This window comes from Cordyceps militaris, assembly GCF_000225605.1.
Source record: "Cordyceps militaris CM01 unplaced genomic scaffold CCM_S00002, whole genome shotgun sequence".
Taxonomy (NCBI): Eukaryota; Fungi; Ascomycota; class Sordariomycetes; order Hypocreales; family Cordycipitaceae; genus Cordyceps; species Cordyceps militaris.
In genome coordinates, this window is record NW_006271970.1 from 4,502,141 (window position 1) to 4,517,872 (window position 15,732).

The 15,732-nt window shown below is 44.4% G+C and overlaps 3 protein-coding genes across 3 annotated transcripts; 1 reads left to right on the top strand and 2 right to left on the bottom strand.

Moving 5' to 3' along the window:
- Positions 1-92: 92 nt before the first annotated feature.
- CCM_03339 (Beta-ketoacyl synthase) lies at positions 93-5,229 on the top strand (the record flags this gene model as incomplete). Its single annotated transcript, XM_006668490.1, has 2 exons — positions 93-3,672; positions 3,719-5,229. The coding sequence occupies 2 exons, from the start codon at positions 93-95 to the stop codon at positions 5,227-5,229; spliced, it is 5,091 nt and encodes a 1,696-aa protein (XP_006668553.1).
- Positions 5,230-5,688: 459 nt separating this feature from the next.
- CCM_03340 (O-methyltransferase, putative) lies at positions 5,689-7,644 on the bottom strand (the record flags this gene model as incomplete). The annotated part of the gene is made up of 6 exons (XM_006668491.1): positions 5,689-5,790; positions 5,843-6,108; positions 6,174-6,845; positions 6,900-6,921; positions 7,001-7,486; positions 7,582-7,644. The coding sequence occupies 6 exons, from the start codon at positions 7,642-7,644 to the stop codon at positions 5,689-5,691; spliced, it is 1,611 nt and encodes a 536-aa protein (XP_006668554.1).
- Positions 7,645-10,050: 2,406 nt separating this feature from the next.
- Positions 10,051-11,727, bottom strand: CCM_03341 (Methyltransferase type 12; the record flags this gene model as incomplete). The annotated part of the gene is made up of 3 exons (XM_006668492.1): positions 10,051-10,522; positions 10,579-10,783; positions 10,845-11,727. 3 exons carry the CDS (start codon positions 11,725-11,727, stop codon positions 10,051-10,053), a joined length of 1,560 nt encoding a protein of 519 aa, XP_006668555.1.
- Positions 11,728-15,732: the final 4,005 nt, after the last annotated feature.

Consider the following 15,732-nt stretch of genomic DNA (forward strand, 5'->3'; position numbering starts at 1 on the left):
GATGCATGGGAGATAGCTTACTATCGTGGGCTCGCTGCATCTACATTGCGAACCAAGCTACCCGACTTTCGGGGGGGATGATCGTGGTTTCCATGAGCTTGAATGAGGCTACCTCTTACATCTGCACCTTTTTCGATCTCGAGATTGCCTGCGTCAACAGCCCGGGCTCTACTACGCTGTCCGGAGAACGGAAGATCATCGAGCACGCCTCCCAGGACCTTGCCGCCAAGAACATACGACATCGGGTCCTCTCAGTTGACATGGCATATCACTCGACTTATATGAAAAGTATTGAGGCCGAATACGTATACAATATCAGTTCCATCTCCCCATCAGTCAGTCGGAAAGCAGTGAGGATGTTTTCGTCCGTGTCTGGCAGCGAGCTACGATGCTCGAGTCTCGACGCTGGCTACTGGGGAAAGAATATGGTGTCCACTGTACAGTTTTCCTCAGCCATACAGTCTCTCATGGCTCTTCCAGAAGATCAGCAGCCATCAATTTTCATTGAGATGGGACCGTCAACAGTCTTGCGGACTCTGGTTTTAGATACGCTTGCGACCCGCGTAAAGCCTGAGCAATTTTGCAGCGCACTAGACAAACGTCATCCGGGGATGGCTTCTATTCTCGATATTGCGGGCAAACTATGGTCATCTGGCAAGAAGATTAAACTTCAGAGCGCTATTTCTCGTCGGTCTGCTCAGCAACGTCCCAAATGTCTCGCCAATTTACCATCCTATCCTTGGAATCATACCAAGTCGTACTGGCATGAATCCCATCTCAGTTTAGCCAACAGATTTCGTGAGTATGGTCGTTTGGACCTTATTGGAGCACCTACTCCTGATTCAGTATCTTTTGAGCCTCGCTGGCGCGGCTTCCTCAGGATTTCCGAAAATCCTTGGATTCAGGACCATCAGGTGCAGAAGACGGTCATTTACCCCGCTGCTGGCATGATATCCATGGTCCTTGAGGGAGCTAGGCAGTTGAAAAAAAACATCGGAGACTTGATAGGCTATGAGATACGGGATATGCGCTTCGAGAAAGCAATTGTTGTACCGACTACTACTCATGGTGTTGAGATCGCGCTGAATATGCGGGCAGAGCCTGATGCAGGAAATCAGCGTTGTCCACACGCCCACTACACGTTTTCGATCTATTCAAAGGCCCTTGAAAAGGGCTGGGAGAAGCATGCAACAGGACATTTGTACTTTTGCTCTCAGTCGCAGAATCTGGACGCTCGATTTGCGGCTTTCCGCGACCAGCAGGATGAAATCAGTGAGAGCTGCACGACGTCGGTAATTCCGAGACAACTATACGAGCACTTGGATAGTTCTGGAATCTCCTATGGTCCAATGTTTCGCAATATCATGGAGATTAAGAAAGGAACCGACCGTTGTATTGGCAAGATTCGTGTCCCTGACACTCGATCAAAAATGCCGGCCAACTTTGAACACCCGCATCTACTTCACCCCGCGACCTTGGATTCAATGTTCCAGACACTCTTTACCCTAGACTCAAGGCCCAAAATTCCTCATCTCGTTCAGAGCATATTCGTTTCCGACAGTGTCGACTTGAGCACCAGCCGGGAGTTCGTCGGCCATGCTACGGCCAAACGGCAGCGCAATGAGGCCGAGGCGCAGATCTGGATGTGCTGCACAGATAGGCCATTGGATCAGATAATCATAAAGGGGCTTTGCTTTAGCGGAGATCTCTTTATCTCTTCAGCTGGGCCCTCTTTTCTCCCCAACTACCGGAATTTGGCAACGGAAGTTGTATGGCGGGAAGACTCCGAGACTGCGAACTTCAAGTCCTTTAGGCACGCCATTTCACTTCTCTGTCACAAGTACCCCAAACTTTCAATTCTCCAAATTGGAGGTGGGTTTTTGCTTGCAAAATGTGCGTTATTGGCGGCTGCAGAAAATGCAGACCAGCCCGTGCGACTCGGAAGATATTCCTTCATCGATCAAAAGCAGCCCAACTTGGATTTCATCGACGTCAAAAAGACTCCATTCAGCAGTTACATAGAGCAACTACCAGATCTTGCCTCGGTTCAAACCAAATATGATCTCGTATTGGTCAATGGGCAAACCGATGAGGAACTCGCGCAGGCCCAGTACTTCCTCAAGCCCAGCGGGATGATACTCCAGTCAAATACAGCGGGTCTTCGGCTTGATAAACCAAGAGCAAGCAATCCTTGTTCGGAGTTCGAAATGGGCTGGAGCTTGAGCGAAGTCCAAGTCGAGTGGTGTAGGCGCACCGGGATGCCCTACACCGGCAAGGCGGATGACACCATGCCGCCCAGTATGTGCAAAGTTTCTGCTCGCAGCTCAGGGTTTTATATGCCACCTATTGTCGTGCTCCTTCTTCCCGATAGTATTGTTGAAGAGGTCTCACTCTTTGAGATTCACTTCCGGAAGCTTCTCGCAGTCAACAGTCCAACTACCAGTCTTGCTGCACTACAACTACAAGATGCAGTGCGCGATATCTCGGCCCATAATGGAGCGCTCTTTATCTCCCTTATCGACTTCTCTCCAGATACATCTCTGACGGGATTCATTTTCAAATGGAGCGAAGCAGACTTCAGGGCTTTCCACTTGCTTCAGAGCAAGGTAAACACAATTGTCTGGATCACGAGGGGAGCCAACATGATACCAACGGCCCCCCACGTTTCACCCATCATTGGTCTTGCTAGAACCCTCATGTCTGAAGATTTGCGAAAAACATTCGCTACCTTCGACTTGAGTCAAGAGTCATCGTTGTCGGAGCCGAGAATCCTTGACCTATTTGTCACCGTCTGCCGCGGCTTGATAGACCCTGCTCTTCGTGGTGACGCTCGTGAGGTGGACTTTGCAGAAAAAAACGGTGCTCTATTCATCCCTAGATTGGAGACCATGACTATCTTGAATGATATCATTGAGAGGGGCGATAGCTCCAGCAACATTGTGGAAAAGAGATTCCGAACTGAGGAAAGTGAAACCGGCAGCCAGGTCCTTCTCGAGTCCTTGCTTCATACGGATATCTCCCCATCGAGCCCTCTTCAGCATTCCCAATTTCAAGAAATTAATTTCGGTGAATTAGGCCCTCGAGATGTTGCCATCTCATTTGAGTCTGCTATTCTAAGCAGTGGTAGCAAAGGGATGCTGAGTCAAGGAGAAGGAGTTGGCAGATGGCAAAGTCACGAGGTTGTTGGCCATGTTTCTGCTACTGGAAGCGACGTCAATCATTACCAGAGGGGTGACAAGGTGACGGCTATACTTCCGAAAGGTAATGGTCTACGCAGCACGGCTTGCGTTGATTCTGCGCTGGTCATGCACCACAAGCCCGGTTTCACACCTAGTCGATTCTTATGTGCGTACTACGCGCTATTTGACGTCGGTAAACTATGTCGAGGCAAAGACGTGTTGATACATGCTGGCGCCAGTGGTTTCGGTCTTGCTGCCGTGGAACTTGCTCTTTTGTCCGGAGTCAAAGTACTCGTCACAGTTTTGGGGCCGCATACCGACAGGCAAAGGAATATTCTCAATCGACGTGGAATTGAACAGGATCACATCCTAGATGGAAACTCTGACAGCTACCCTTCTACTGTCAAGCTTCTCACGCAAGATAGAGGAGTCGACCTCGTGTACAATCCTACTCACAAGGACGTCCAGCTTTCGATCGCGTGCGTTCGGCGATGTAAGTTGAAGTGGCCGACGTATTGGACCCAAACTAACTGGCATAGATGGCACGGTCATTCATCTCGTCGATTCGTCGAAAGTTTCATCTTTTGTTAGCGCTCCTGGCATTCCTGTGACCATGGTTGGCTTTGATCTAGCCACGTTGCTCATCGACGACTTGGACCATGTCATTGAGATGGTTGATTCGATGAATGAACTCACTGCTAATACATCGTTTGAGTGGATGTCGGATTCTACGCTTCAGCAGAGATTCGACATCTCCCAATTGCAAGATGCAATGAAAGCCAACGATGGCTGTCCATACTTCGGCTCTGTTTCCATAACGTCGGAAATGGCTCAGGGAATTAGAATCCCGGTACAAGTACTGCAGAAAAAAATCTCCACGCCGCTGAAAGCATCCATATCCGAGGACGCCACCTACGCTCTAGTCGGCGGTCTAGGAGGGCTTGGAAAAAGCATTGCTAAGCTGCTGGTCGCCAATGGGGCAAAATATCTTGCATTTCTCAGCAGGTCCGGAGCAGCATCCTCTAGATCCGCACGATTCTTGCAAAACCTTTCTGAGCAAGGGGTGACTTGTAAAGCGTTCTCCATTGACATCTGCGACCAAGCTGCTCTCCAGGATCTTCTCCGGGCTGCCGTGACCGCGACCATGCCCCCAATTGTTGGCGTGTTTCACTGCGCAGCTGTTATCAAGGACGCTGTTTTTGAAAACATGACGTATGATAATTGGTCTTCAGCCTTCAACCCGAAAGCTTTGGGGGCAAGGAATCTTGTCGAGGCAGTGGAAGCAATCGGCCATGACCCTTTCTATGTCTTCCTATCAAGTTCAGCAGGCGTCATTGGCACCCGTGGACAGGCGAACTATGCAGCTGGCAATGCGTTCCTCGATGCTCTGGCCGGGAACTTACGAATTCGTGGAAGAAGGGCTATATCTCTTGGTTTAGGCCCGATTCTCGGGGCAGGCATGCTGGCGGAGGACGAAGTCCTCCTCGACATTTTGCGGGCCAGTGGCTTCTACGGCATTCGACATGACGATTTTCTCACCATAATCAAGCATGCTATAACCGGGGAGACAGTCACAGGCAGAAAATTACCGCCTCAAGTTGTTCTCGGTGTTGGCACCGGCGGATTGATCTTGCAGAACCAACCGGCGGACCCGTACTGGTCTCGAACAGCGTTGTATTCATACCTCGGCATCATCGACATGCCAGAACCGGACCTCAGTGTCCCTGCGCTCTCGGCCCTGCTAGGCATCAAAGCTGAATTGGCGAGCTGCAACGACGCTGAAATCGCCGCCAGTATTGTGTGTGCTGGTCTTTCGGGCATGCTCGCCAAGTCAATGAACATGACCGCTGAGGAAATCGACCCATCCCGACCCCCTAGCGTATATGGGGTCGATTCACTTGTTGCAGTTGGTGTTCGTAATTGGGTGTCCGGAAACTGCGGAGTAGACGTTTCCGTCTTCGAGATTCTGAGCGAGTTGACTGTTTTTGAGTTGTCCAGGTTGGTTGCGCAGAAGGGGAAGTTTGGGCTTCGTGCAAACAAGTCTTGTTAGTTAGATTATAATAGTTAGCAATCATATTGATTTGTGCAACTTGGGTTGGGTTTTCTACTGTGTTCGTCAGAACAATAAAAAAGTAATTTGTATTTACGTCAAATAAAATAATTCCATGTTGAGAAAGTAAAGGCTTCCTGACCGAAGCTGTAGCAAAAATGCGTGATCTGGGAATCGAACCCAGGGCTCCCCGACGTTGCTGATGGCAACGGAGAATTTTACCACTAAACCAATCACGCCTTCAAGCTATTTATACTGCAGCGGCCAGCTATTGAATTATATATTACTCCATCGGTGATGAAAATTTCACGGGATGCTTACTTATTACTAGAGTGAATGACAGGACGGAGCCTCGTCTGAGGCAGATTTAGGCTTTAGTGAGAGAACTGTCGGCTTCCGCCATATAATCACGACATTAACCCACAACTATCACTCTTTTTCGTACACTACTTGTCTTCCTTATAGCTCTAATTCCCTGACTTTTGAAGGTGTAGAATTCTGTTCTGGGTCCCATACAGCCTCGACGACACTCATGCGGCAGCCCTGCGCTCTGGTTACGCCCTGATTCAAGTCAGTGTTTATTCTGGAAGTGATTGCCGGCCAGTCGACTCACCTGGAATTTGAAACGAGGATCCGCGGCAGCAAATAAAGCCTTGAATTCAGCCTCATCGCGCTCCTGCGCATTCAACAGGGTGAGCATAATCATATCCATACCCCTCATCAGCTTCTCATCCCAAGGATTTTCTGCGCCAGGCTGCCGGAAGCAATGGTCATTGATTACAATTCGAGCGCCAGGTTTCAAGGACGGGATGAGCCTCTTGAGAATGCTGGTCGCATATGGCGTCGAATAGTTATGAATGATCCAACGGAAAAAGTATACTTTTGAACAGTGCATGTTAGCCAATTCAAGTCAAACTACGCTAGTGAGTTAACGATTCACTCACCGTCAGCTCCTTTGACTGGTTGCTCCTTGAAGAAATCATGGGCTTGAAGCGTTATTCTGCTGGCAACAGCGTCATCTTCCGAAATGGGGCTCGGCGCGCTTTCGACTGTTTTCGGTAAATCTTGGACGATGAATTTGATGTTCTTCCACTTCTTTGCCAGGTCCACGCAAACAAAGCCGTGGCTACCACCAATATCAACAAAGGTTCCGTTATTCTGATCAATGTCTGCAAGGTCGTAATTGTCAACAAAATGATGGACCTCATACCCCTCTCCTCCAGTCAGGCTGGCCATGGCTGCGCCCATTCTTTTTGCGGCTTTCGGGTTCTTTCCGAAAGTAACGAACATGGGTTCTTTGTTTACGGTGTCGAACGCAAAGTTGAAACCGGTTGTGGTCAAAGACGTTGCCTCAGGGTACGCTTGAAGAGACTTCAATACGTTGGCCGATGCCGGGAAAATGTCTTCCGAGTTGAAACCAATCCAATTTTGCAGGGCATCATCATCAGCGAGGCAGCGAGACAACGCAGTATGCGCAATAGTTCCTGGAGTTGGCTCGCAGAAAATGTGGTTTGTCATCGCATGGCGCATGATCCGAGCAAGGTTTATCGCGTCCAGTGAAGTCTTGGACTGTAGTTCGGCGAAAGATATGGTCCCCGTTGCAGGCACAAGAGCAGCTGCACGAAGTTAGACAATGTGCATTCCGTCGGTTGAAAGCGATGTAGACCTACCGATCCCGTAGTGATTGATGATCTGAAGAGTTAAAGAGTCCAAAAACTGCACTCTCATTTCAGTGTCCGTCGTATGAGTGGTAAAGGACTAGTCGACTTACACCCCAAACTCCCCATCTCACGCTCTCGCGTGGGCCACGGACTAGACTTGAAAGCTCATTGGCAGCGAAAATAATTTCACGGCGACTCTTCTGAATATCATCAGGAAGCTTTGGGAAATCTTGTGGGGCATCTGCGTCAAAGGACGGGGGTGCAAGTCCTTGACTCTTACAGTAGCTGTCAAGTTTGTTGGATTCCGTGCTGATAATTTTTGCAAGATGAATCAAGCGAGAGTCGACTAGCGTTTCCAATTTTGTCTCTGTTGCGACTTTGGATCCGATGTTCTGCTCTTCGGTGCCCAGGTGATTCTCAATCTCCCGCTTAGGTTTGAGTTGTGTTATTCCGGAGAATGATCGCCGGTTGAGTTTCTTTTCCTCCGTCGTAGCTGGCCGTGATGATCCAGCGCTTGAGCCCTGGATCCAGGACTTGAACTTGCCCATTCCCAATTTATACAGGAAATTAGATATATTGTTCAGGGGGAGACGGATCTAAGACTGTCGCAAGTTAGCAGTGCAGGCAGCAATATGGGAGTCAATTGCAACGCGGGTATTGATAAGGCCTTGGTTGACGAGCTGGCAATGACAGAAACGAAGTGAAAGTAGAGGATCAGGGCAGCTGCCACCAGGCCAGCAGGGAGGGTGGGCATTATGCACATAAGTGGCGTGCGGCATGGTTCCGTCGCATAGAATTGCAATCGAAGAGGCGCCCAAGCTTTGAGTTCTCGATTATCCTTGGTTTCCCTGTCGACAGACAGACGGGATAATTAGATGGCGCTTGCGGTGCACTCAGCAGCCGAGCCCTCCTGAATCGCCAGCGAGTAAGCACTGCATAATAGCAAGCTTCTGCTTCATGTGCATGGACGCCAGACTGTGCTCGTCGAAAGTGCTGTATAATTGCAGTACACCGATCTGCAAGAGGAAGGCAACCCAGACGTCGTGCAGCGCAGTGGCGGGGCCTAGCGAAAGAGGAAGGGTATATGGGCGTGAAGGGAGGGTGGGTGGCTTCATTTATTATGAGACGACGAGGGCCTACATTTTGCTACTACCAGCGCGTGCAGGTAGATGAAGCTTTGAGCTGGAATTGCGAGATGGCAGTCAAGCAAGTGATGCGGAAGATGCTCATAAAAAGCCTCGGAGGGGTGCGTGCTCGGACGTGAGGAAGCAGGACTCGGTCGCCGGCCACGTCTTGGTTTAGGGTTCAACCAAGGCAAGGCAGCAATCGGGAAGGGTAACGTCGTGTGTCGGCGATCTAGAGTATGGGAAATGCACCTTCTTCAGCCATATTATTATATTTGATGTGGCATAGTGGGTTTGCCGTACCAGGACGCCGGCAGGTAGCCAAAGCGACGGCTCAGGAGCAACTGCTGCATCCCAAGTGGCGCCAGCGCTCGCACCCGAGGCAGCGGGACAAGAAATGAACGCGAAGTGCTTATACAAGCACAAGTATATGAAGAGTGGCAGCTAGCTATACTTAGCGTCGTGTACGTAGTAACAATAGTGTTGTTCTCTGCTGGTGTAGATATAGGCAAATCCAGTTTTCTTTTTTAACTAGTTCGGTAGAGACGTGTCGCGTCTAGAAGAGCCACGGAGCCACTAAAAAGGCCGTCAAGCTGGCTCAGGTTGGCTGGCAATAGCTCCCAATACACCCTATTAATAATGATAATGCTGAACGTGATCCCCACCGCGTACGGAGTAAGGGCCGCCGTAATGCACACCAACCCTGTCGGATTGTCCTTCTTGCAAGGCTCACGTGCAGTAAAGGCAGAGTAAAGGGAGAGGCTGGCTGGCTTGTAGCCCAAAGCAGCTGCTCACCAACCAGTATCAGTGTCGGTAGCAGGCTGTAGGTTTCCCGGTTCTCCTGGGCATATGTAAGTACATAGATGCATGTTCCAGGGTCTCAGCGAAAACCGAACAGGCTGGCTCTTCAACAAATAGGCCAAACGACCACATGGGTCAATTATGACAGGTCAGATAGTCAGACAGCCAAGTCCACACTTCCACACTCCCAACCCCCGCGCGCGGCCCCGGCAGTTTCTGTCCCAATGGCGTGGGCGCTTTCGCGATTGGATACATGTGCGTGCCTTCTGGTGATTGGTGCAGAATGAGCCCTGCCACATTGCATCAGTATACGGATACATACACTCTATACAGCTACAGATTAATCCCTGAAAGATCGTGCATGACATGTTGCGGCGCACCACAAAGAGAATGAGTAACGGAGTTACCTGGGTGGGATGAATCGCACTAATGATATACTCGAAATTTTTATACAACTGGAGAGCTCAGTACAGACTTGTACATGTGCTGTCGAGCTATAAAGACGTGAGAAATGAGGTACCTAGACTCCATACATCGTTTTATGAAAACTGGGGCAAGTGCAATGTACGATCTTTCAGGGATTTGCTGGATTACATCCAAGTCATCCTGGAAACCGGGTTCGCAGCGTTCCGCGCATTTAGCGCTTTATTAACATTGGTAGCGTCGGAAAATACCCGTTCTCAACTTTTACCATCCCTAACTTGCATGAGCTCCCCACGGCCGCCTCCCCTCTCTAGCTTTCTTGCTACTGGTACTTCGTAATACCTTGTCAATGCCAATATTCTAGCCAGCTTCACACGAACCATGAATCAGCATCGAAACCATGCTTCTTTCGCTGCCTGCAGTCTTTGCACCTGTTCCTCTCGCATTCAGTAATACCAACGAATAAAGGTAATCGGATCACAATGATACTGTTGATATCAAAGAAAAGAAGAAAAAAGAAAAGAAAGTCCAAAAAATCAAGAACCGGCATCCAACATCCTGTACACCTCCGTAGTAGTCGCAGCATTCCGTGATTGCTCTCGTGGCCGAAGCAACATATTAATCATCCGCATCGTAAATGCTTCTAAACATGTTGTCCAGGCTCCCGCGCGCAACATCTCCCAATGCCCTATATACACAAAAAATACAGCGTGGTCCTTGTAGTCCGCAAGTTCTATTCAATAACCAGCCGAGCTCGATGCACTTTAGCTGCTCCACGATAGCCTCCCCGTTATAGCGTCTCCGTAAAAGCTTTACCCCATATTCTCCGGTTTTTGCGCGTATATGATGTGAAGAGGCATGTACATGAGCGCGGCATTGTCATGATATGCTGTCCGAACGCCAGTGAGAAAAACTTCCACCTCTTCGCGATTCCAGTTCAATCCCCGTACCATTGGCCCAAGCGCGATCGCCTGCAAGCCATCTAGAAGAATTGTGCGCCAATATAGTCCCACAGTTTTGAGGACTTTGTTCTTTGGCCAGGTTCCAACTGGTACATGGAAGACGCGCTCCGTAACATTTACGTAGCCGGCTTCTTGCAGCATCTTGGTCAACTGGCCGCCCGAGGAAATATTGAGGTCTACGCCTAGTTTTCCCAATCCTGCACTAACGTGAGACCAGAACTCAGCAACCGGGTGGGTTTCCGGTAAGTCTGCATCAGGGTTGGCACTTCGAGGCGAATGGTGAATCTCTTGCAGTTCTATCCAGCCGCCGGGTTTTAGATGCCTAGAATCAAACCATCAGCAAAATGAAAACGGATAGGTCCATGGCAGAACGCTCACTCTAATGCCCGCCTGAAGAGACGCATCCAGTCTTTCAAGGCCATGACGGTGTGTCTGGAGTGAATGTAGTCGAAGTGATTGCGGGGGTGTAGCCAGGGAGACTCGGCATCGTCAACGATGAATCTAACGTTAGGCGGTAGCCAATCAGGCTGGATTGGGGAAAGATCTATTCCGAGAACACTGGCGCTTGGAAATTGATCGCCCACTAAACAACATGGCCGATGTCAGCTTCGAGCGCTGCGTCTCCCAGGAATGAGTCGACTCACTTTCGATGACCCAGATGCCTGTTCCGGTGCCAATGTCTAGAATCTGCTGCGGATTGTCGCCAATAGGCGCAAAGAACAGTTTCTGACCGCAGAGAAGCTTCACCATCGCATGTTTCATGTCCTCTCTTTCTTGCTCCACGTCATCATTGGGGAAGTTGTAGGCTCCTTCACGGAAGCGATGGTAACGGCGACCATTTTCAAACATGTAGTCCCGAACCGATGATTCTGCAGAAGTACTGCCAGAGCTGAACCCTTCGCTTGCGTACCCTCCGTCAGACGCATCGTCCCGGAAGCCCTCTGATGCATCTTCAGCAACAATCGACTCCTCCGCCTGTGTAAAAGCCTCCCACGACATCTGCTCTTGCTCTGTTGCAGAGAGTGACGGAAACATGTTCATGCCATTTGGATGGGTCAGCGGAGACACCAACAGCGATTCCGTTCCGCCGCCAGTCTGCGACCATTCAGTCTCAGACACTGTGTCTGCGATAGCTGTTGTATTGCTCTCTGGTGCTGCATCTTGATTCAAGTCTGCATTTTTGCCTTTCTCTGGCACTTCAGGGTGTTGTCGTGTGTCACCGGATTCCTTGAGTGTTTGATGGCCAGCAGCGGTAGGATCAGCGTGGTCGGTAGCTTGAACACTTTCGACATTCGATGCATTTCTCAATGATATCTGCTCTGCGTCTTTGGTGGTGCTTTGCGCTATCTTACTGGCGCCGTGATTTGTTGTAGATTGATCCTCGGTCTTGTGCTCGGGGGATACGGTGGTAGTGCCCAGTGTAGGCGATCGACGGCTTTGGCTTTCAGCATTGCTATTGTCTTTGGCAGAATCCTTTGATGTCTGTTTCGATAAATCGACTTGTTGTATGTCATTGTTCGAAGCCATTGTCGTCAAGGATGCTATTGCAGCTGGTCGTTCCTGGCTACCGTATATTCTAGGCCATACACTGGACGGTGCGTGTGGTGACCGTCGTCTCGTCACAGTATCTGACTGTAGAAAAAGAATAATTTATTTGCATGGGCACCGGCGCCGCATCGCCTTCTGATTTGTCCTTGATTGTGGTGACGCAGCTATCGCGAAGCCTAGACTCCGTGGCAGGCCAGTACTATCGAAGACGGGAATGTAAAGACCAATCGGGCGGGCGCAACGGCTTTGTAGAGGAAATTCGAAAGCGCACACGTGCCCCAATACTGTGCAGTGCTGTCGTCAGAAATATGGCTTCTCTCGAGTCAACAGAAGCAGGAGAGTCGTTAGGGATAAATGGAAGAAGGGCTCGCGGCTTGTGTGAGGAATGTGGTCGGACATGTCAAGAGACGCTGCTCCATTCTCCCGAGAAGGTGAGCCTTGGAGTCTCGGCGCTGGTGGATCCTGCCGCGAGCCCCACCAACGCACCAAAATACACAGACTCTGTGCGTCACGACAAATACATCAGTACCGTTGACGGTACCAACGTTATTAGGTCAGTTTAGGATGCTTCATAGGTAGTTTACGAATATCTCCGGTTTCTCGTCGCATGTGTAGAATTCAATTGCAGTCCAGTAAGTCCATCATTGGTCGGATTTCGGTACCTACATGGGAAGTGCGTGCGCTAACCTACAGTCGGTCACCACTTCCAATTTCCCGCCAATGCTTATATAATTTAAGTCAAGATAATAAGTATATAGAGCAATAATAAATTATAAAAAATACTACTTAATAAATAGCTAATAAGTATAATAGTATTTATTTTACTTTTTTATTATTTATACCTACCTATATTAATAAGGTCTTAGATAAGTCTTATATTATTTAATTGTTAAGGACTAGCCCTAGGGTATCTGTAGATAGGCGTTATAATAGTATTAACTCTCTTATAGAGTAAGAGAGGAGGAAAAGCTAGTCTATCTATCTACTATAGCATATAAAGAGGGCGTGCTAAGGGCGTACCTATAGTAGCCTTAGGCCAAGCCTAGCCTAGAGTAAGCTTAAGCCTAACTCCTTTATATTTATTTATTTATTAAATTACCCTAATTAAACCTTATAGTTCTTCTAGTACCTTAATAAACTTATAAATACTAGAAAAACTATAGTAGCGGACTTATACTAGTACCTTACTATACTAGGTATAGACCTAGGGCTACCTAGGTAAAAACTAGCCTCTCCTATATACTAATTTACTATTATATAATAATTCTTAATAGGTTTAATAGTATTTAGTATTTCTTAGTAAGTAGGTTCTTAGGCTATTACTTTAATCTATATTTTTCTATATCTTCTATTAATTATTAACTATTTAAATATATTAATTTTACTTACCTCTATATATATATCTAAATAGTAGAATAGTTCTTTACTATTAGTACCTTTTATAAGGTTATATACTATAGTATTTATATAGTTTTTAGCCTTATTTTATATATTAAAAAGTTAAATAGTATAGTAGTTAATATATACCTTTAACTTTTTACCCTAGACCTACTCTATAGTTACCTTACCTATATTCCCTTATAAGTTAGTTATAAAGCTAGGCTATACTATTTAACTTTTAGAAAAATTATTTAGGGTACTTCTAGCTAGATTTAAACTAGTAATCTATATACTAACCTATATAGAACTCTATACTATAGAACTACTATACTATAGAGGTAACTTCTTTATATTAATATATAATTTTCTTATTATAATTAGGATATATATACCTAAAAAAGAACTAATAAAAACCCCTAAACCTAATATACTAAACTATCTCTATATATAATAAGTATATAAGTACTAATAAAAGTAAAGGGGTTTTTAAGATAAATAATAAGTATATTAATATTAAGGACTAGCCCTAGGGTATCTATAGATAGGCATTATAATAGTATTAACTCTCTTATAGAGTAAGAAAGGAGGAAAAGCTAGTCTATCTATCTACTATAATATATAAAGGGGGTATACTAAGGGTATGCCTATAGTGGCTTTAGGCTAAGTCTAGCTAAAATAGGCTTAAGCCTAACTCCTTTATATACCCCCTCTCTCTAGTAGCGCCCTAGTTATATTAGCTATAATTACCTAAGCTAATATAGGCTTACTATACCTTACTTACTTAAGCTAGTATATATTTAATATATACCCTATACCTATATTAGATTATTACTTAAGGTCTATACTCTTATAGCCTATATATATATTACTAAAGAATATTCTTATAGTAACCTTAGTTTACTTACTTTTTATTATAGCCTTTATACTTAGGAATTTCTTTTAAGTAGTCTATATATTATAATTACCCTTATTCTAGGTATAGCTATCTAGGTAGCTAGTATTTACTAGCCCTACTTTTACTTTACTTATAGCTAGTTATATTATATTTAACTTTCTAGTATTATTAGTTATTACTTAGGTATAGTAAATTATCTTTTTATTATTACTAAGTAAGGTATATTATATATATACTATATTATTAATATATTTAAAGTAAGGGGTATTTCCTAGCCTAGTTAGCCTTCTTTTCTATAGATAAATCCCTTACTCCTTTCCTTAACTTACTTTATTCTTTTACTTTTTATAACCTTTAATTAACTTTATACTCTTAAAATACTCCTTTTTAAACTATAAATAATTTTATAATAATATATAAATATAATAATAATAACCTATAATATTAGCTACTATTACTATACTACCCTTATTACTACTACCTAATAATAATAGAAGCCTAGAAGGGTATAAGAAGGGCTATTAAATAATTTATAGCTATACTCTATAAGGTAATTCTAATAATAAAGAGTACTAATCTAATAATAAGCTAGACTTCCTATATATTATATATTTTCTATATTTATACTAAATAATAGTATTAAATTATATTATAAATACTAATAGTAAGTATACTACCTATACTATAAGCTACTAGTCCTATATTTAGGAGCCTATTCTATTTATAAATAGTTCTAACCTATATTAGTATATATATACTTTAGTAATACTTATTAATAATAATAAGGCTATTATAATACTAGTAACTAGTACTATATATACTAAGAGGTATAAATATATAGTTCTAATAGCTATATAAATATATACTTAAGACTATTTTATTAGTACTCTAGCTAATACCTATATAAACCTAACTAGTACCCTACCCCTACCTAGCACCCTAGGTACTATACTAGTTATTACTCTAATTACTAATACTATAATAGTAATAATACTTTAAAGCTATTATACTAGTAGTAGCTTTAATAGCCTTACTTATATAGTATTAGGTTAAATTAACTAAAACTTTATTATACTTATAGTAAGTATATATACTTTCTTTCTAGTTTATTACTTATATCTTAATAAGGAATAATATAAGCCTAGGCTATATACTAAAAGGCTATTAATAATACTATCTTAGTAATATTATAGTACCTAACTACCCTTTTAATACCTAGCTATTAAGCTATTAAGTACTATAACTTAGATTATAGCTACTTCTTATACTACTAGTCTAGTAGTTATTATTACTATTATTATAGTAACTTATACTATTTTTATTTATACTATTATTACTCTTACTTCTATTTATACTTATACTATTACTATTCCCCTTCCTATTATTACTCTCCCTTACCTAATAATTACTTAATATTACCTATTTAGATATACCTACCCCCTTCTTTACTACTACCTTATAACCTAGCTAGTAGTAATACTACTCCTACCTCTTTTAATCTAGTAGCTATTATTAAAGATATTAATAATAGTAATAAAGAGCTTTAAGAATTTATATTATAAGTATAGATATATTATACTATCTTTTTTTTTCTTTACTTTATTATTATATAATTATACTTTTAAAATAATATAGTATTAGTATACCCTTAGTCTTATATTTTTATATCTTTTCTTTTTTTTTTTCTTTTTTTTTTTTACTATACCTAG